At 45.3% G+C, this 20,656-nt stretch overlaps 1 protein-coding gene and 1 pseudogene across 1 annotated transcript; one reads left to right on the forward strand and one right to left on the reverse strand.

Annotated features, from left to right (window-relative positions):
• Nucleotides 1-6,147: 6,147 nt before the first annotated feature.
• LOC125509834 (uncharacterized) lies at nt 6,148-9,425 on the reverse strand. Its single transcript, XM_048674858.2, has 3 exons — nt 8,955-9,425; nt 6,691-6,934; nt 6,148-6,586 (listed from the first exon to the last, which is right to left on the reverse strand). Exons 1-3 carry the CDS (start codon nt 9,181-9,183, stop codon nt 6,583-6,585), a joined length of 477 nt encoding a protein of 158 aa, XP_048530815.1. The 5' UTR covers nt 9,184-9,425; the 3' UTR covers nt 6,148-6,582.
• A 4,174-nt stretch (nt 9,426-13,599) lies between these two features.
• On the forward strand, nt 13,600-15,180 carry LOC147972031 (uncharacterized; annotated as a pseudogene).
• Nucleotides 15,181-20,656: the final 5,476 nt, after the last annotated feature.

Here is a 20,656-nt window from a genome sequence, read left to right on the forward strand (position 1 = left end):
ATGCTTAGTGTAAAATTTGACGGTATGCTTAGTGTGTAGTAATGTGGTATGTTTAGTGTAGTAATGTGAGGATATATGCTTAGTGTAGAATTTGATGATATGCTTAATTAGTGTAGTATTGTGTGATGCATCATATGCTTATTAGTGTGTAGAAATGATGTGATATGCTTAGTGTAGAATTTGATGATACATTTAGTGTAGTAATGTGATATGCGCTTAGTGTAATAATGTAACATGCTCATTTATTATATATGTTTTTTCTTCAGAAATTACCTAAGAGGCTAAGTGAGAGTTGTGGCATTGAGCCGGATGAAGCAGGCATTGCTGGACTACGCCTTATCGCAAGGGGCTCCATCACCAACTGTATTTATGCAGTGGACATGGACGACCGCGCTGTTTTCAGCGTCGCGGGATGGAACAACTTCTTTGCTGGCAAGAATCTTCAGGTTGGACAGACCATCTTAGTCATCCTTAGAAACACCCTGCGTCATGACTTGAGAATGATGATCGTCATCGACCTCATTTAGAAGTATGTGTGTGGCGGGGCCGACGATGCTAAATGAACTGCTTATTAGCGCTATCTACTACTGTTTTAGCTCATAATGTTCTATTAACTTGTAATGTTTGTTAGATCTACTACGTATTGTCTGTGAGATTGTCACTTAATTATTAACTTGTAATGTTCTATTATCTGGTACTATTCTACTGTGTAATGTTATATATGTGCTTAGTTTTAATGTGAAATGCTAAATGTTACATGGTGTTGAATTATTATTTTTTTGACTGCACGAAACGTTCGTGGCGTGCAAAGTACATTGCGCGCCGCTAGGTTAGCGAATATAGTGGTGCTGTAGCCGGCGTGGTGCGCCATCAACTCATATAATACTACTAACGTGGGCATGAATGCCATCACTATTTTTTTAACAATGGAGCCATACTGGTGGTTCGTGCGACCATGCCAGCAAGGCCATTTTTGCCACGCCATAGTTAGGCTTTTATGCACTAGTGTCAAATTCAGTGGGATCAATGGATTCTGATAAAGGAGGGATTGAGAATGACAAATTTCATAAAAAGAACAAGACTGGGATGGGTTAACCAACTTCTCATGCAAGATTCCAGAGATTGGAACAAATAGTTAATAATCAAAAAAATACTCCTTTGATGCAGAGAAGATTTGCAAAATCAAGATTGATGTATAGGATTGTGTGGCTTGGAATCATGAAAAAGGTGGGATGTTCATTGTTCGAAGTGCGTACAGGCTGGCATCTCACATCAAATACAACACCTCCATAAAAAAACTACGTCGCGCAGGTGGTGTTGGCAGAGGGGGTGTCCCGCTGGTGCAGGTGTGGTGTGGGGTGGCTGGAGCAGGACCACAAGGGAAGAAACACGAGGAGGAAGGAAAAACGAGTGGTTCGGAGTTATTCGCGCGAGAGGATAAGGGGATAGGAAGAGCGGTGGGTGGGGCCTAGGCAGTTGCACAGCGAGCGGTTCGACACGACTGGCCCAATCATCGGCCGGTGCACCGGCCACAAACGTTTTCCTAAGTGAAAATAATATATACACAAACTCATAGCCCCTTATTATACTTTTATATCTTATAAAGACAACACATGTATGCATGAAAAAAACTTCCACTCCATGCTAACACCATCTCCACTACTATTAAAAGAGTAAACATGAATTTCCCTAAAACCACCAAACTTGATGTACACAAACCAACCAACACCTTAATTATATGTTGACTCAGTGGTCTGGCATCCCATCTAATGGTTGGGATTAAATAAATCTAACAGTCCTAATTGTGTACTAACAGGTAATCACGCTTTCCTTTAGCATCTTAATAAAGATATTTCTCCACTTGTTTCTTATTACTCTGTTTTTTGCAACATAATTATATCTCTCCAATTTATGTCTCGGGCCTATTATTCCATAGTTGTTTATTGACATATATGAATTATTGCTGAATTTTTGCAGGCTCCCCTGATCACCATAGCTGCAAATGTTGGGGTTGATGGTGCTATATTTATTGTGAAGCTACTGGAACAAGATAATGTTAGTTTGGACCATAATTCCCAGTAGTATTCCGGATATGAGCGAAATGAATTTTTGAGGATAGTGCGGCATGATGTCTTCACTTATAAAAAGTTATATAGAATAGAATATCATTTCCCTATTCCATCACTGGCATTCCTCCTGCGACCAGGTCCAAGAAATACAAGCATAGATCAGAGTCAATTGCAAGAAACTACCACATTTGTGCTAGGTTTGCATAAAACCACCAAGTCGCTAATCCGTTGCAAAAAACACCGCAATTTCTCTAATCATATAGCAAAAAGCACTGATTGGGTGATTTGGTCCGTTTGATCGCTTTCTGACAAGTGGGACCGAATTTTAAGGAGCTCACTTGGCAAAGAATTGACATACACACCCATGGAATCTAAAATAAAACGCAATCAACACCCAAAACAAATCCCCCCTTACCCCGATCCAATCAGGATCGGCTGTTCCCACAGGCCTTCGCTGCCGTTCTCGCAAGCCACCACCAGCCAACTGCATCGCCACCGCGGGCTAGGCCAATGCTCGCCGCCTCCTTTCTTCTAGGTGCAGAAGCGGAGCAAGCAGCGGTCGCGGCGCTCAGCAAGGGCGCAGGCAGCGGCGCGGCCACGCGTAGCTCGAGCGCTGGTAAGGGCGCGCATCACTGCATCAAGAAACGGAGCGGCATCGCGCAGCGCAGCGGCGCAAGAAGCGGGGCAGTGGCGCTCAATGCGGTAGCGCAAGCAGCGGCGCGGCGGCGCGCATCACTGGAGCGAGCAGAGGTGGGCCGCAGCGGCAGGACACGAACCGCAGGGACGAGGTGCGGCCCACCCGCCCGGCCAGCTCCGTTGCCGACCACCACAGCAGCCGTGCGACTCTGTCCATGCCCTCTGCTCCCCGGCGACGAGCCCCATGCCCGCGTGTTGCAAGCCCAAATCGGGAATATGGGGCTGATTGCATTTTCTTATTTGTTTCAGGGGTGTGCATGTTAATTTTTTGCCATGTTACCTCCTTACAATGAGGCCCCACTTGTCAGAAAGCGATCAAATGGCCCAAATCACCCGATCAGTGTTTTTTGCAATGAAATTAAAGAAATTGCGGTGTTTTTTGCAACGGATTAGCGACTTGATGGTTTTCTGCAAATCTAGCCGCAAATGTGGTAGTTTCTTGCAATTGACTCCATAGATCGAAGTAAACCGTCAGAAAACTCAGATTATCTACTTGGTCACGTAGCAACTATTCCGATGACAAGAAGCATAACGTTCCAAACACGTATCTTGAGCCTCGGCATTCAGCAGTACATAAGCATATCCTCTCATTTGTTGCTAATGAACACTTGTGGTTAATATATCTATATCAGGAGGATAGTCAAGATATTTCTATAGTACAGATATAATTTTTATATTTTCCTCAAAAGAAAAATGTAACCACATTTGAGCTTCTGAACCTCAAGGTACTTAACTCTATGGCCACTTATGATATTATAATTGCGTCCCTACTTAGTTTGACATTTGATTTCTCATACAAGGAGTTGTTAATAAGTTGCATTAACCGATGAGATGGAATGGGCTTATTTGTTTAGTACTTGATGCAATTATTCTTGTTTGGAAGTAAAAGGCTTACGTGTCATGAATTATACTCAAGGATAATTGCTGAAGTGATGACCACAGCCTCAGGGTCAGCATTTCTGATGGATGAGTACTTACCTGTGTGAGCATATATACTCAAGGACAATTCCTTTATGTTAAATAATGGCAGTTATGCTTGAATTAGCAGCAGTGCATGTTATGTAACTGTTATTTTGGTTGACCCAAATCTTGTGATGTAATAATAATTCGGAAGCAATGGAATTCACATACATGTTTGCAATGGTGAAAGTAATACACATTAACATGTCACTGCTGCATGAAAATTAAAGAGAAGTGTCGAACTTTTTTCCTATGGCTACAACACTTACTGTATACTACTCCCTCTGTAAAGAAATATAAGAGTGTTTAGATCACTACGGAGGGAGTACAACAGAGCAAAGATGAGGCAGAGGCACCAGCAATATGGGTTATGGCGTCGCTCTCCCGAGGGCAACTCGGGGGCGACCTAGGGTTCCCTCGCGCCGCCGCCTCCCCCTACCCTTCCTCCTCGCCATTGCCGGAGGCGGTCACTGGGGCCCCCGCGCGGCTGCCTGTGAGGGCGGCGGCGAGGCCTCTGGCCGCTCCCTTTCGATGGTGAGGGCCCAGATCTGAGGCAGCGGCCTCGCTGGTGCGGACGGTGCTCCTCCGGTGGCGGGGAGTGCTCGTCGGTGAGGTTGGCCGGGTCCCCTCGGCTGCGCGGGCAGCGAGGTCCCGGTGGGCGATGGTCGTGGCGCGGGAAGGCCCCGGGCTCCCCTCGTTAGATCTGAAGCGTTCTGGTCCGCTCGTGACGCATGACCTTCGGCCGGCCTGGATCTCCGGCGCGCACGCGCCTGCTGATGCTATGGCTGGTTCGAAGGTGGTGGCAGGGTGCTTGGCCGGGGGAAACCCTTGGCCGCCGGTGGCGGTCACGGCGTCGATGGCGTACCGGACGCCATTCCCTCCTTGGTGGCGGCGCCGAGGCTCAACTTCCCCTGCCTCCCCCCTTCCCCTGCGCCCAGGTGAAAAACCCTAGCCCCGATGGCTAAGCCGCGGCGGCGCTACAACGTCGTCACCTTCTGGAAGGCGCCGACTTGGGCATGGGGATGCTGGGCATGTATGGCGAGCTTGTCTGGTTCCTGGTGGCGGCCCTTCCGGCCGTGTCTCCGATGGTGACCTCGCCCTTCCTTACCTTGTACCTGTCGTGGTGAGCGGTACTTCATCTCACACATTGATGGCGGCGGAGATCGGTGGCATGGCGCTGTGGAGGCTCGGCGTCCGATGCGCGGAGATGGACTCGCGCAGGAGGAGGTAGCTATCTGGCGTCATGGTTACGTCGATGGCAGAGTGGCCAGACAAGGTAGATGCCTCAATGTAATCTGAAGACGGACCTGTGGAAGAAGGCTGCGACGACACACGAGTGCGTCTGACCGGATTGTGCCCCAGACCCGGTATGTGGCTCGGCTGGGGCTTCCGGCTTTTGATGTTAGGTTTAGGTGAGTGGTTTGGGTAGTTGCCTAGCTAGCATCCCTTCATCATATGGATAGGAGTAGCGGCATATGTTGCCAAGATGGTGGATTCAAATATATTGTTTGTAATACGTTGTAAGGTCCTCGAGAATAATCAATAAAATGGTCGTATGCATCTCCCAAATGCAGAGGCCAGGGGCGGGGGTCATCCTCCTTTTCTAAAAAAAACAGAGCAAAGATGATGCAACTCATGTTAATGACGAGGTGAACAACCATGTCACATTTTTTTTCTTGAAATATTTGTTTGCTATGAAATGAAGGGAAATATGCTTGGAGATGGAGAGTGATGGGGTGAATAATGTCATGAGTAACCTATTAGAAGCGTGTTCTTCAAAGCACAAGGGCTCTTAGTGCAAGATTGGTGTATCAAATTTTCCCTAAAGCTATGTGTGCATTGCGCGTGCATATTTACTAGTCAGTACAAACTGATTTTTTTAAATTCAATGATTTAACTAAATGATTCACGGCGCGTTGCTGCAGAACAATTAGATTTACCAACGGAATAATTATTTGAAAACAAGGGCCTAATTTTCATGTATGTTCGAGTAGTCGGCAACAGATAACAGATAACGTTTTAGTTGTAGTGGTAAACAGATGCATGTACTCAGGAAAGGATTTTTTTTTTCAAAATAGAAGTCATATGCAAAATGCAACCCTAGTAGATCAAAGTGGACCAAATGGTGGCACACACACGCTGAAGATCCTACCTATACATGTATCATGGAATACAACTGCTGATTGTGCAACTAGATCAATAATCATGAATTAAGAGGGCATTGTGTTAAGCAAAATATCCTGCTAGTATGGACGTTGGGGCTGATTATTGGGTTAGCGAGGAACAAAATGTCTGTCTTTCGGGAGTAAAAACTTCTTCGGCAAGCACAACACGGAGCACAGAATCTACTCTAGATGCATCGCTCCCAATGTGTTGATCGATGCTTGAAAAATGCCAATGAATAAAAATCCTACCTTACTGTACGGCAATAATAGGTAGAAGGCTTGTTCAACAGAATTTGATCAAGCATTTCGGAAAACGTACAAGCACACTAAAAATGTAATTGACAGTGATACATTTTCAACTTTGCAGCATAATGGTTCATCGTTCACAGCAGATGACATCGCTCACAGCGAACACCGAAAAACATGATGTTTCCACCTCAAGGGAAACGACATAAAGTGTGCACGCACGCCTGGTGCATCTGGTGGAAATTTGTACTGAGATAAAGCAATTTCAGGAACTCCATAACTAGTGCTATTGGTCATGTCGGGTCTCCGTATGTGCAACCCATCCCTTTCTGATAAAACCGGTGGGAATCTCCACCATGTACTTCTATGGTAAGGATCAGTAACTGTACCACTTACTTCCTACTGTCCAAAACATGTGCCCAAAAAACCTGAGCAATCCTCTGCCTCTACCTGCAAAATTTGAACAAAATTGATATCAATCAAGATTTGGAAAAACTATATTCAGAACCACTAACTAATACAGAATAATGTTAAGTTGATAGGTTTTATCATACCTTGACGACAGAGAAACGAAAAGTGCGATGAGTAAAACTGCGAACTCCAGACTTGGCTTGTATGCTTTGTTCGCTTTGTCCAGTACATCAACTATCAACAAGGCGCGTGGGTCCCCTTTGTTTGCAAAGAAACCAACTGCTATGCAGCCAGACAGCAGCGTGAGTGTACCAAGGTGCTTCCAGGAGACACGCTTACACACCTGCCACACCGTTTCCCAAAAGCTTGGCGGCTGCAAGGGAGACTCTGTATTTCAAGAATAAAAATAGTCAGGCAGATTAAGCAAGGGAACAAGGGGATAAGAAGAACAGAGGATGGGGAATAGACTTCAATTTACTGCGTCAATAGACAGTATATAAGACTCTATGAAGGCATCACATACCCATGTACAAGACAACGACACAAGCACCCCTTCTCCATGAGCTCAGACTATACAACACATACACATGCACAGGCTCATATGGATCATGTATATGTACTGTATACATGGTATTTCTCCTTCTGTGCCCCTCTCCCGGACCTTCCCAGGCGAAATTATGCTTGTCTTCGATAAGAAACCTGCCATTACTACATCTCATGTTGCATGGGCAGCTATCCTACATGAACTCCGGAATGTGTTTCATTACATTTATGATTAAGTAAAAGGTTTAAAAGAACCAAAACATAATGGAAGCTCTTAGCCATCGTATGAAACCCAATGTGAACCGGAACTGCTAACCAAAACCATCCAATGCATGATGTCAAACATGTGCAATAAAGTCCTAATGCCAATACAAGACGCCTTGAGACAGCCTCCAACATTATTGTCATTTGTGGACTGTGATTCACAATGCATGGATCAATATTGCTTACAGCCAAATGCGTTTATGTAGCCTTTTTAGCAGCACTGCTGGACAATTATAAAGGATTATGTGCTTGCAGCCTTTAATCAGCTCACATCTGCTGACAGCTGAAATTTCCATCTGCTCAATCAAGCGCTGATTTCATTATGTCTGAACAAGTTACACTGGGTATTTCTTTGGCGGGGCTGCTCTGAAGCCCATGGTGGACATCGTTTGGTTGCCCAGGAAACCCTACACAAACCCAAGCTAGTGGGAGGTCTGGGACTTCACAATCTAAAGCTCCTAAACACTCCTCTCAGGGCTCGGAGGTGCTGGCTCTCCCGCACTTCAGACAACTGCCCATGGAGTGACTTTCACTTGTCTGTATCCGGCAACAGCGGATTTGTTTTGTGCAGGAACAAAGATCACCCTTGGCCATGGTAAGTGAATATCCTTCTGAAATGATGGATGGATAGGTGGGCGCTGGATTTAATCCTTTTTGTGAGGAAGAATGCCCTGAAAAGATAAGTGAAGAGGCGCTAACAAATGACACTTGGGCCTGACACGTCAGCTACAGAGTGCAATCGCTGCATCTTAGCTGAACCCCAAGGTTTAGGAGTTAGGACAGCTTTTCTTCGAAGTTCGAAGCCAGTGGCCAATTCTCATCTCGGTCTGCGTATGCTCTATTCCATGTCGTTACTGTGAATTTCCTGGTGCTAGGATGGTGTGGTCCTCTGACTCATCTTCAAGCCAAACTCTTCATCAGGTCTCTAGAGCTGTCTAATTTACTTTGTCGTTTACTCTGGCAAGCAATGCCAATCCTTAGTACTGGTGGACTTCAGCGGACTCAACCATCCTGGACAGACAGCGCCAGGGGCACAAATTTAACACTACTGCGATTACATGCATGTACAACCTATTGCTGGAGCTAAATAGAGGCGGTGACCAACATAAAGTCTGATATATCGCTTACAATCCAGGCTCGTAGAGCTGGGCAAGAGAGAGGTGTAACGTAATTGGCCTTTTGTAGAGGCAGAGCCTGTCTACGGCTAAGGGTAAACTGTAAATTGCAAACTGTTGTATCATACATTCATACCCCATTCTGATCTTCAGACAATGACACGCACAAGACTCGCGTGTACTGAAAAAACAAAGTGTTCGTGTGATCGTGAGCTTACTGTCGAACACTTGGTGGGCGCAACCATCAAACACGTGATGGGCGTCTGCTGCCGACTAGGCATTTCGCCGAACATCTCGGCAGCAAGGGCCGTGCTCTTCTCAGGATACCGACAATCAAACACGTGAAGGGCGTCTGCTGCCGACTACGCATTTCGCCGAACATCTCGGCAGCAAGGGCCGTATTCTTCTCCGGATACCAGCACCCGCTCCCCCCTCCCCCCTCCCTACCGTACCATATCAAGCACGCAAGGGATCAAGGGACTCACCCGGAGTTGCGGGGACCTGGCACCTCGCAGGAGGAAGAGGAGCACGGAGCGCCATGTGCGGGGCGGGAACTGGACGAAGGGCGCGATGGAGAGGCCGAGGCGGGGCTGCGAACGAGGCAACGCGCGGGCGGAGACGAGCCAGGGCGCGGGAGGAGGAGGAGGTGGAGGAGGACGACGCTCCTCGCCACGGAACCAAGCGCAGAGCGCCGGGGACGCAGCCGGTGGCCATGGCGGTCGCCTCCCAGTCGACTGCCTTCGGAGGCTCGGAGCTGGCGGGGACGTGCGTCGCGTGCCTTTCTCTTTGCCGGGGATCTGCTTCCACAGCGAGTCAGGTGGGGGGCATTCGAAATGGCAGGGCGGTTTAGATACTACTGGTACTGAAAACTGGATTTCAGAGTTCCATTCACCAGACCAGATGTGGCGGAAAAGTGCAAGTAGAGGCCGAACTCCATAGAGCTCTTTTTTTTTCAGCCAAAAAACTTTTTTCACACCTCAAAAATTCTGAAAGAAAATATATACATGTATTTTTTACATACATCTAGGCATATGTTTGTAGTATATATGTATAAAATTTCATGGACATGTATTTCATATCTGATGCACACAAAAAAGACAAATACACAAATTAAAATGAGCTTTTATCTTTGTTGTATTTGGGCCAGATATTTGTCCTTTATGTGTAGATGCAAATAATCAAATTAGTCGATGAAATTTTATACATACCTGAAGAATATGCATATGTATCTGTAAAAAAAAACATTTGACATTTTTTTTGAAACTTTAACTATATTTTGATTTTCCTTTTGAAAAACAAGCTCCATGGAGCTCAGTCTTTGCAACACCGCACTCCCGTGGAGGTGATGACTTCGCTTGCCGGCCACGTGCCAGGTACGTTTTATAATCATGCTCGTTCGACCAGCTTTTTGTCCTCTTAGTTGGGGTATGCCTTCTGACTTTGCAAGCGAGTAAAAGTTCTGGAAGGTGATTTGGAAGGTTGAAGTCAATTTGTGGACATTTGCTCATGACTGCCACCCGAGCGGAATGCAACACTTGCATCTTCTGTAGCAGTATTCCCTTCGTTCCAGAATATAAGTCAATCTCTACATATTTTGACTAAATTTATAGAGAGAGAAATACCACATTTAGAATACCAAATACATTTGGTATACATCATAAGACATATTTTCATATTGTATATATTTGATGTTTTAGATATTGATGGTTCTCTATAACTTCTTCAAAGTTTGTTTTCTTTAGAAAAATCTATTGACACTACATTATGAAACGGAGGAAGTACTAGAGAGGAGAGTATTGAGAACACCCTCATTTGCTAGTTTACTCGTGACGTGTGGCGGGAGGTCAAAATGTCCATTGCATTTCACGTGAATATTATTGGATATATTGAGCGGCGGATCTAGCCCAATGAATCAGGGTAGACCAACAATAAAATTGTCCATTATACATTATTTATTTGTACTTTTTAGGTGACATAAAGGCGGTCCACCCTCGATATATTAGCAATTGTCTAATTAACTTCTTCCATATAAAAAAACATGACGACCTTGTTGTCAAGATTAGTGAGATACTGTAAATTATTCATGTGAGTGCGTACAAAACATGAAGCATTTGAAACTGCAAAACTTATAGGCATTGCACATGCACAAACTAGTAAAAGGATGAACAAGTCATGCCCTCCAGTCCGAAAGGTCAAGCAACGACAACGGCGACAACAACTTTCTTCATGGGGTCGTCGGAGTTGTCAGTCATGATGTAGTTGAGGAAGTGAACAAAGTCATGGAAGTAGGTGCCGTAATCGAGCAGTCACGCCGAGATGGTCCCAAAAACCATACACCCTTTTTTCGGTGCAGAAACCCAAAGGGCATAGTTTTGAAGGCCTGGAGCGTGGTGTGGTGAGGCGAGCGACAGAGTGTGCCATCTTCTTCTCATGCTCCAGTGGGATGCGAAAGAGAGTTCCTTATATGTTGGTCCCAACTCTCCTTCACATCCCAAACAGAGCTATATTTACCTCCTTCACCGTAATGTCTGAGATAAGCACGTTGTTCATCTCTAAAGTGACTTTCTCGGGTATAACATGCATATGAACCGGCCCCTCTGATGAATACATATCCTTATAAAAAGCACATGTCACGAATCCCATCTTGGCTATGTCTTATGGGACGAAGCTATCGTGATGTCGTAACCAAGAAATTGTGTTCTTTTTCTTTCGCTACCTAGCACAGAGATGAAAAAAATTGAGTGTTTTTATCACCTTCAATCAACTAATGAATGCAAGACTTATGTGGCCACATGACCTCCTCGTGGTGATACATCTCAACAAATTAATCAGCTATCTTGGACTCCTCCTTGATAGTGGCAGAGCTAGGGGACCATCCAGGGGTTTGTCCCCCCTAACATGGTTGATTTACTGCTTATACTCTTGAAACATTCCGAAAGTTGATTTTTTTGCTTCAACCGACCCCCTCAACATCAATATTTGACTAACCCTGCCTCCACTACTACTCCCAAATGAACCCAGATGATTTGATGATATCAACCCAAGTATTATTAACGCCATCTTGACTATCAACTGCATATTAGTTTTGTTTACTACTTATACTCTTGTGAACAGTGTGAAATTTGAATTTTTTGCTTCAGTCGACCGCACAACATCCATATTTGAGTAATCCCGCCTCCGCCGCTGCTCCTTGATGAACCCAGGTGATTTGATTGCCCCGCAAGCCATGGAGATCCTTTAGTAGCCTTTTGTCTCCTTTTGGACATGGCCAAAAGTCTCACACACACCCATGCTTGCAGGGTGCCTAATATCGCATGTAGCTTCTCATGTAAGTGATGCACGATCGTTGCTTATCCTCACCGTTGGCATGCATTGGCTAAGATGATAGAGAAACGGTTGGCAGGTGATGAGGCACCACAATCATCGACAAGTCTCCAACAATTATAGGTCCAAGCACAAAAAGTCGTGCCAAACTAATAAGTGACCAGGTGAACGCTAACTTAAGTTTACCTTGTAACCTTGATGACACAACTATGATTTCCATTGTTGTTGGTTGAACTTACGTATCACATGGAAGAAACCCAACAACCTATGAGCTCTTGAAGCAACCGGTTTGGAGGAACAAGTTTGGAGGAAACAAGTTTCAAGTGAAGTTGATGTTGTCAGTTTTTACCTCTGATGTTTTGGTGTGCCACACCCATGTGGTAGAGAGATGGGGCTATAGGGGTACATCAACAGAAGCTACATCAAATTATCTTTTCAATGGCAAAAACCTCACATCATTTGGAGTTGTGAGTCAAAAGTTGTAGTCATTCTCGTGGAAGGTGACCAGGCTGTCAAGGCTTCGCGAATTTCCGAGGAGCTCTCCAACAACTCCCAAAGTTGACTGCTTATTCCCCCAAGAAAGCCATGCAAACCTGTTTACTTTTGAAACCATTTTCACACCTAGCCAAGGGGGGTTGTCCCTGCTATAAAACCCCATCTCCCCCATCCTCTTGAGAACCTTTTGTCAAACCATTTAGCTACAAGCTTATGCAGCAAGACTGCTAGAGAGATCCAAGAGATCTTGCTACCTTTGCTCTTGTGAGTTCATTCGGATTCGCGAGAAGGAGCCTCTGGTTCCCCCTAGTTCGTGCTCTACGGTTCCGGCCGTTTTGTGTGGATTAGTCCCGGTTTGTGGTTCTGCGATTGTTCGGACAACGGGTTGGAGTTCTTGTAGCTTTGGCCAGCCTTCCCCAACGTACGGGTTGCATCCAACCTTGGCAGGTATAAAGCTAGTTATCCCGGCTGCTTGCAGCTAGTTATCTGTAGCTTCGGCCAGCCTTCCCCAACGTACGGGTTGCATCCAACCTTGGCAGGTATAAAGCTAGTTATCCCGGCTGCTTGCAGCTAGTTATCCCTCCCGGTTCGGTCCTACGACGTGAAGATCGAGCCACCCTCAGGCGTGAACTCGTTCGTTGGGTTCCCACCTATCATCTGGCATCAGAGCCTTCGTTGACACGGTAGGATCTGTTATCCAAGTTTATCTTGCTATCATCCTTTTAGATCGAGTGTTTTTCATGCTATATTTTTTGTCCTAGAAGTCCAAAGCCCCACCAAAAATAAATCCAAGCCTTGTTGGTGCTGAGATCTTGTTGTTGCATACCTTGCATGTTCTTCATCTTTTAGATCTGCACCAAGTTCATCTTCATAGTTGCTTTCAGATTTGGTTGTTGTGCTTTGAAAAGGAGAAAAAAAAGAGTGGCAAAAAAAGAATCAAAGAAAGAAAGAAAAAGAGTGGCAAAAAAGTCAAGAGAGAAAAAGAAAAGTAAGATCCAAAAGTTTCAGCTTGATAGACAATTTTCAGAAGCTTGTGTGTTGTGTTTGTCAATCTTGGTGCAAAGGTGCGGTAGATCCATCCACATATTTTTCTTGGTTTGCATCAACTTGATTTCAGCACAAGCCCCTTTTTGTTTACCCCACCGAGCTCCACCAAAAACCGAAGCTAGTTCTTTGATCCCTGTCTTTCAATCGCTTTAACACATCCGGGAGAAGCACAATCTGATGTGAACTCATAAGAACTTTGGTGAGTAAGAGGTGAGGTTGTGTGATTCCACAAAATTATCCTATTCCACTTTTTGCCTTACTAACATGGCAGGATCTAGATCGAGTGTTCATGGAGAAAACCATGGGGAAGAAGATGCCCCGGTCACATGTGCCGAGTTGCAGCGACTCGAGAACAACTTACTCCAAGCCATGGAAAGGATGCTCCATGAGCGTCCTCCAGCAGGTGGTGATAGGATTCGACACCGACAACACCCTATTGATCCACTTGAGGAAGTTGGCGATGAGAATTCCGTGCATGCTGTTGTGGATGGTGACTTGGAGGATGATAACAGCAACTATGGTGGACATGTGGCTGCTGCTCGCGGGTGTGGTGCTGCTGCTCATGGAGGGCAGCGAGGAGGACAACTTCGAGGGCGAGGCCATGGTCCTCGTGGGCACTACTATGACCATCATGAGCGTGTTGCTCGTGGTCATGGAGATGATTTTGATGATTATGATGGTGTCCCATACCGTCGTGCTGCTGAAGATGGGCGTCGTGCAGAACGTCATGATCGAGATGGTCGAGATGACATGGCAAGAATCAAGTTGCACGTCCCCAAGTTCACAGGAAAGGAAGACCCCGATGCATATTTTGATTGAGAAGAGCAGTGTGATCAGATTTTTCGTATCCATAACCTTGTTGATCCGAAGAGAGTCAACCTTGCTTGTGTTGAGTTTTCTGGTTATGCACTCACTTGGTGGAATCAACTACAAGAAAATCAGTTGCTGCTAGGCCGTGACCACATTGACACTTTGGAAGAGATGAAACAAGCCATGAGGCGAAGGTTTGTTCCTTCACAATATCAAAGAGATCTCCAAAACAGATTGCAACGCCTCAGCCAAGGTACGCACACGGTGGATGAGTACTATAAAGAGATGGAATTGTTGCTGGTTTGTGCTCGTATTCATGAAGATGAGGAGTCAAAGATGGCAAGATTTCTGCATGGTCTCAACAGTGAAATTTCTGATTTTGTGGAGATGTTTCCCTATAACACTCTACAAGATATTCTGGAGCAAGCAAAGCGCACGGAGAGGAAGGTGCAGCGGAGTGGTCATGGACGGATATCTCATAACCGCACCAACACACCATGGCAAAGGTTGCAGCCAAGTGCCTCTCATGGTGGTTCTCAGTTTCAGCATACTTCACACCCTACTGCCACCCGACGAACAACGGCTTCATCGGCATCATCACCGGCTCCTAGGAATATTGACAAGCGTGCTCCTTCTGCTGCTGGAAGTACTTCTAACCCCACGGCTGTACCATCATCCCGAAGCCGAGATATTGAGTGTTGGAAGTGCAAAGGGCATGGTCACATTTCTTCTGAATGTCGAAACAAGAGAGTTCTCTTTGTGAATGAACAAGGTGAATGGGAATCTGAGAGTGAGCACGAAGATAATGGAGCATCAGATGATCATGGGGATGAAGAGGGCGAGAAGAGTGGTTGTGATATTCAGGCCGACATGGGAGATTGCTTTGTTTCCCGTCATGTTCTTAGTGTTAATGCAGCTAGAGAAGAGAAAGGGCAGCGACATAATATTTTCACACTTGTGGCACCATCAAGGACAAGGTTTGCAGAATTATTGTTGACAATGGCAGCTGCAACAACATTGCAAGTTCAGATTTGATAGATAAATTGGGAATGAAATAAAGAAGGCACCCAAGTCCATATAAGATGCAATGGCTCAATGATTGTGGTACACTTCGAGTAAGCAATATAGTCACCGTTCAGTTTTCCATTGGGAAGTATCGAGACCAAGTGGAATGTGACATGGTGCCAATGCAAGCATGCCAATTGTTGTTGGGAAGACCTTGGTTGTATGATCGTGATGTGCAAATCAGCGAACGTGCTAATCGTCTCTCGTTCCAATACGAGGGAGGGCGCATATCTTTGCTCCCTTTGACACCCGAAGAAATATTGATGGATGATCTGGAAAAGAAAGAGAGAGAGTGAGCGATAAATACTTGAGTGACATCCACCAACATAGTGAGCAAGAGAATCCAAAGCCAAATAAAACCCCACAGCTTAAATTGAACAAGACATGGGGAAAACAGGGATTAGTTATGATGGCTAGGAAAAGGGACATGAGAGAGTTGAGAGAACCCAATTCTATGTTCTTTGTACTTTTGTACAAGGACAACTTTCTTTCTACTAACAAATTACCTTCTACGAATCCTAGTGTTGTTGCCAAAGTTTTGCAGGGGTATGAAGATGTGTTCCCCAAGGAGATACCACCAGGGCTGCCACCACAAAGAGGCATTGAACACCAAATTGATTTGGTTCCAGGAGCCCCATTGCCGAACCAACCACCATAGCGCACAAATCCGGAGGAAACGAAGGAGATTCAGCGACAATTTGAAGGCCTAGTAAACAAAGGTTATGTAAGGGAAAGTCTCTCTCCTTGTGCGGTACCCGTTCTTTTAGTACCAAAAAAAGATGGATCTTCCCGAATGTGTTGTGATTGTAGGCCTGATACGTCTCCAACGTATCTATAATTTTTGATTGCTCCATGTTGTATTATCTTCTGTTTTGGAAATTATTGGGCTTTATTATCCACTTTTATATTATTTTTGGGACTAACCTATTAACCGAAGGCCCAGCCCAGAATTGCTGTTTTTTTTGCCTATTTTAGGGTTTCGAAGAAAAGTAATATCAAACGGAGTCCAAACGGAATAAAACCTTCGGGAGCGTGATTTTTGGAATGAACAAGATCCAGGAGACTTGGACCCTACGTCAAGCAACCAACAGGGAGGCCAAGAGGTAGGGGGCGCGCCTACCCCCCCCCCCCCAGGCACGCCCTCCACCCTCGTGGGCCCCCTGTTGCTCCACCGACGTACTTCTTCCTCCTATATATACCTATGTACCCCCAAACGATCAGATACGGAGCCAAAACCCTAATTCCACCACCGTAATTGTCTGTATCCATGAGATCCCATCTTGGGGCCTATTCCGGAGCTCCGCCGGAGGGGGCATCGATCACGGAGGGCTTCTACATCAACATCATAGCCTCTCCGATGAAGTGTGAGTAGTTTACCTCAGACCTTCGGGTCCATAGTTATTAGCTAGATGGCTTCTTCTCTCTTTTTGGGTCTCAATACAAAGTTCTCCCCCTCTCTTGTGGAGATCTATTCGATGTAATCTTCTTTTACGGTGTGTTTGTTGAGACCGATGGATTGTGGGTTTATGATCAAGTTTATCTATGAACAATATTTGAATCTTCTCTGAATTCTTTTATGTATGATTGGTTATCTTTGCAAGTCTCTTCGAATTATCAGTTTGGTTTGGCCTACAAGATTGATCTTTCTTGCAATGGGAGAAGTGCTTAGCTCTGGGTTCAATCTTGTGGTGCCCTTTCCCAATGACAGTAGGGGCAGCAAGGCACGTATTGTATTGTTTCCATCGAGGATAACAAGATGGGGTTTTCATCATATTGCATGAGTTTATCCCTCTACATCATGTCATCTTGCTTAAGGCGTTACTCTGTTCTTATGAACTTAATACTCTAGATGCATGCTGGATAGCGGTCAATGTGTGGAGTGAAGGAAATATGCCCTAGAGGCAATAATAAAGTTATTATTTATTTCCTTATATCATGATAAATGTTTATTATTCATGCTAGAATTGTATTAACCGGAAACATAATACATGTGTGAATACATAGACAAACAGAGTGTCACTAGTATGCCTCTACTTGACTAGCTCTTTAATCAAAGATGGTTATGTTTCCTAACCATGGACAAAGAGTTGTTATTTGATTAACGGGATCACATCATTAGGTGAATGATCTGATTGACATGACCCATTCCATTAGCTTAGCACCCGATCGTTTAGTATGTTGCTATTGCTTTCTTCATGACTTATACATGTTCCTATGACTATGAGATTATGCAACTCCCGTTTGCCGGAGGAACACTTTGTGTGCTACCAAACGTCACAACGTAAATGGGTGATTATAAAGGTGCTCTACAGGTGTCTCCAAAGGTACATGTTGGGTTGGCGTATTTCGAGATTAGGATTTGTCACTCCGAATGTCGGAGAGGTATCTCTAGGCCCTCTCGGTAATGCACATCACATAAGCCTTGCAAGCATTGCAACTAATGAGTTAGTTGCGAGATGATGTATTACGAAACGAGTAAAGAGACTTGCCGGTAACGAGATTGAACTAGGTATTGAGATACCGACGATCGAATCTCGGGCAAGTAACATACCAATGACAAAGGGAACAACGTATGTTGTTATGCGGTCTGACCGATAAAGATCTTCGTAGAATATGTGGGAGCCAATATGAGCATCCAGGTTCCGCTATTGGTTATTGACCGGAGACGTGTCTCGGTCATGTCTACATTGTTCTCGAACCCGTAGGGTCCGCACGCTTAAGGTTTTGATGACAGTTATATTATGAGTTTATGCATTTTGATGTACCGAAGTTTGTTCGGAGTCCCGGATGTGATCACGGACATGACGAGGAGTCTCGAAATGGTCGAGACATAAAGATTGATATATTGGAAGCCTATATTTGGATATTGGAAGTGTTCCGGGTGAAATCGGGATTTTACCGGAGTATCGGGAGGTTACCGGAACCGCCCGGGAGGTATATGGGCCTTAGTGGGACTTAGTGGAAGAGAGGAGAGGTGGCCAGGGCTGGGCCGCGCACCCCTCCCCCCTAGTCCGAACAGGACAAGGAGAGGGGGGCGGCACCCCCCCTTCCTTCTCTCTCTCCTCTTTCCCACTTCACGAATCCTATTCCAACAAGGAAAGGGGGAATCCTACTCCCGGTGGGAGTAGGACTCCTCCTGGCGCGCCCTCTCCTGGCCGGCCGCACCCCCCCTTTGATCCTTTATATACGGAGGCAGGGGACACCCCATAGACACAAGTTGATCCACGTGATCATATTCTTAGCCGTGTGCGGTGCCCCCTTCCACCATAGTCCTCGATAATATTGTAGCGGTGCTTAGGCGAAGCCCTGCGACGGTAGTACATCAAGATCTTCACCACGCCATCATGCTGACAGAACTATTCCCCGACACTTTGCTGGATCGGAGTCCGGGGATCGTCATCGAGCTGAACGTGTGCTAAAACTCGGAGGTGCCATAGTTTCGGTGCTTGATCGGTCGGGCCATGAAGACGTACGACTACATCAACTGCGTTGTGCTAACGCTTCCGCTGTCGGTCTACAAGGGTACGTAGATCACACTCTCCCCTCTCGTTGCTATGCATCACCATGATCTTGCGTGTGCGTAGGAAATTTTTTGAAATTACTACGTTCCCCAACAGTGGCATCCGAGCCTAGGTTTTATATGTTGATGTTATATGCACGAGTAGAACACAAGTGAGTTGTGGGCGATATAAGTCATACTGCTTACCAGCATGTCATACTTTGGTTCGGCGGTATTGTTGGACGAAGCGGCCCAGACCGACATTACGCGTACGCTTACGCGAGACCGGTTCTCCCGACGTGCTTTGCACATAGGTGGCTTGCGGGTGACAGTTTCTCCAACTTTAGTTGAACCGAGTGTGGCTACGCCCGGTCCTTGCGAAGGTTAAAACAACACCAACTTGACAAACTATCATTGTGGTTTTGATGCGTAGGTAAGATTGGTTCTTGCTTAAGCCCGTAGCAGCCACGTAAAACTTGCAACAACAAAGTAGAGGACGTCTAACTTGTTTTTGTAGGGTATGTTGTGATGTGATATGGTCAAGACATGATGCTAAATTTTATTGTATGAGATGATCATGTTTTGTAACCGAGTTATCGGCAACTGGCAGGAGCCACATGGTTGTCGCTTTATTGTATGCAATGCAATCGCGTTGTAATGCTTTACTTTATCACTAAGCGGTAGCGATAGTCGTGGAAGCATAAGATTGGCGAGACGACAACGATGCTACCATGGAGATCAAGGTATCGCGCCGGTGATGATGGTGATCACGACGGTGCTTCGAAGATGGAGATCACAAGCACAAGATCATGATGGCCATATCATATCACTTATATTGATTGCATGTGATGTTTATCTTTTATGCATCTTATCTTGCTTTGATTGACGGTATCATTATAAGATGATCTCTCACTAATTATCAAGAAGTGTTCTCCTTGAGTATGCACCGTTGCGAAAGTTCTTCATGCTGAGACACCACGTGATGATCGGGTGTGATAGGCTCTACGTTCAAATACAACGGGTGCAAAACAGTTGCACACACGGAATACTCAGGTTATACTTGACGAGCCAAGCATATACAGATATGGCCTCGGAACACGGAGACCGAAAGGTCGAGCGTGAATCATATAGTAGATATGATCAACATAGTGATGTTCACCAATGAAACTACTCCATCTCACGTGATGATCGGACATGGTTTAGTTGATTTGGATCACGTAATCACTTAGAGGATTAGAGGAATGTCTATCTAAGTGGGAGTTCTTTAAGTAAATTAATTGAACCTAAATTTATCATGAAACTTAGTACCTGATAGTATCTTGCTTGTTTATGCTTGATTGTAGATAGATGGCTCGTGCTGTTGTTCCGTTGAATTTTAATGCGTTCCTTGAGAAAGCAAAGTTGAAAGATGATGGTAGCAATTACACGGACTGGGTCCGTAACTTGAGGATTATCCTCATTGCTGCACAGAAGAATTACGTCCTGGAAGCACCGCTGGGTGCCAGGCCTGCTGCTGGAGCAACACCAGATGTTATGAACGTCTGGCAGAGCAAAGCTGATGACTACTCGATAGTTCAGTGTGCCATGCTTTACGGCTTAGAATCGGGACTTCAACGACGTTTTGAACATCATGGAGCATATGAGATGTTCCAGGAGTTGAAGTTAATATTTCAAGAAAATGCCCGGATTGAGAGATATGAAGTCTCCAATAAGTTCTATAGCTGCAAGATGGAGGAGAACAGTTCTGTCAGTGAGCATATACTCAAAATGTCTGGGTATAATAATCACTTGATTCAATTGGGAGTTAATCTTCCAAATGATTGCGTCATTGACAGAATTCTCCAATCACTGCCACCAAGCTACAAGAGCTTCATGATGAACCATAATATGCAAGGGATGAATAAGACTATTCCCGAGCTCTTTGCAATGCTGAAAGCTGCGGAGGTA

The sequence above is a fragment of the Triticum urartu genome, chromosome 5A, assembly GCF_056163025.1.
Source record: "Triticum urartu cultivar PI428250 chromosome 5A, HENAU_Tu73, whole genome shotgun sequence".
Lineage (NCBI taxonomy): Eukaryota > Viridiplantae > Streptophyta > Magnoliopsida > Poales > Poaceae > Triticum > Triticum urartu.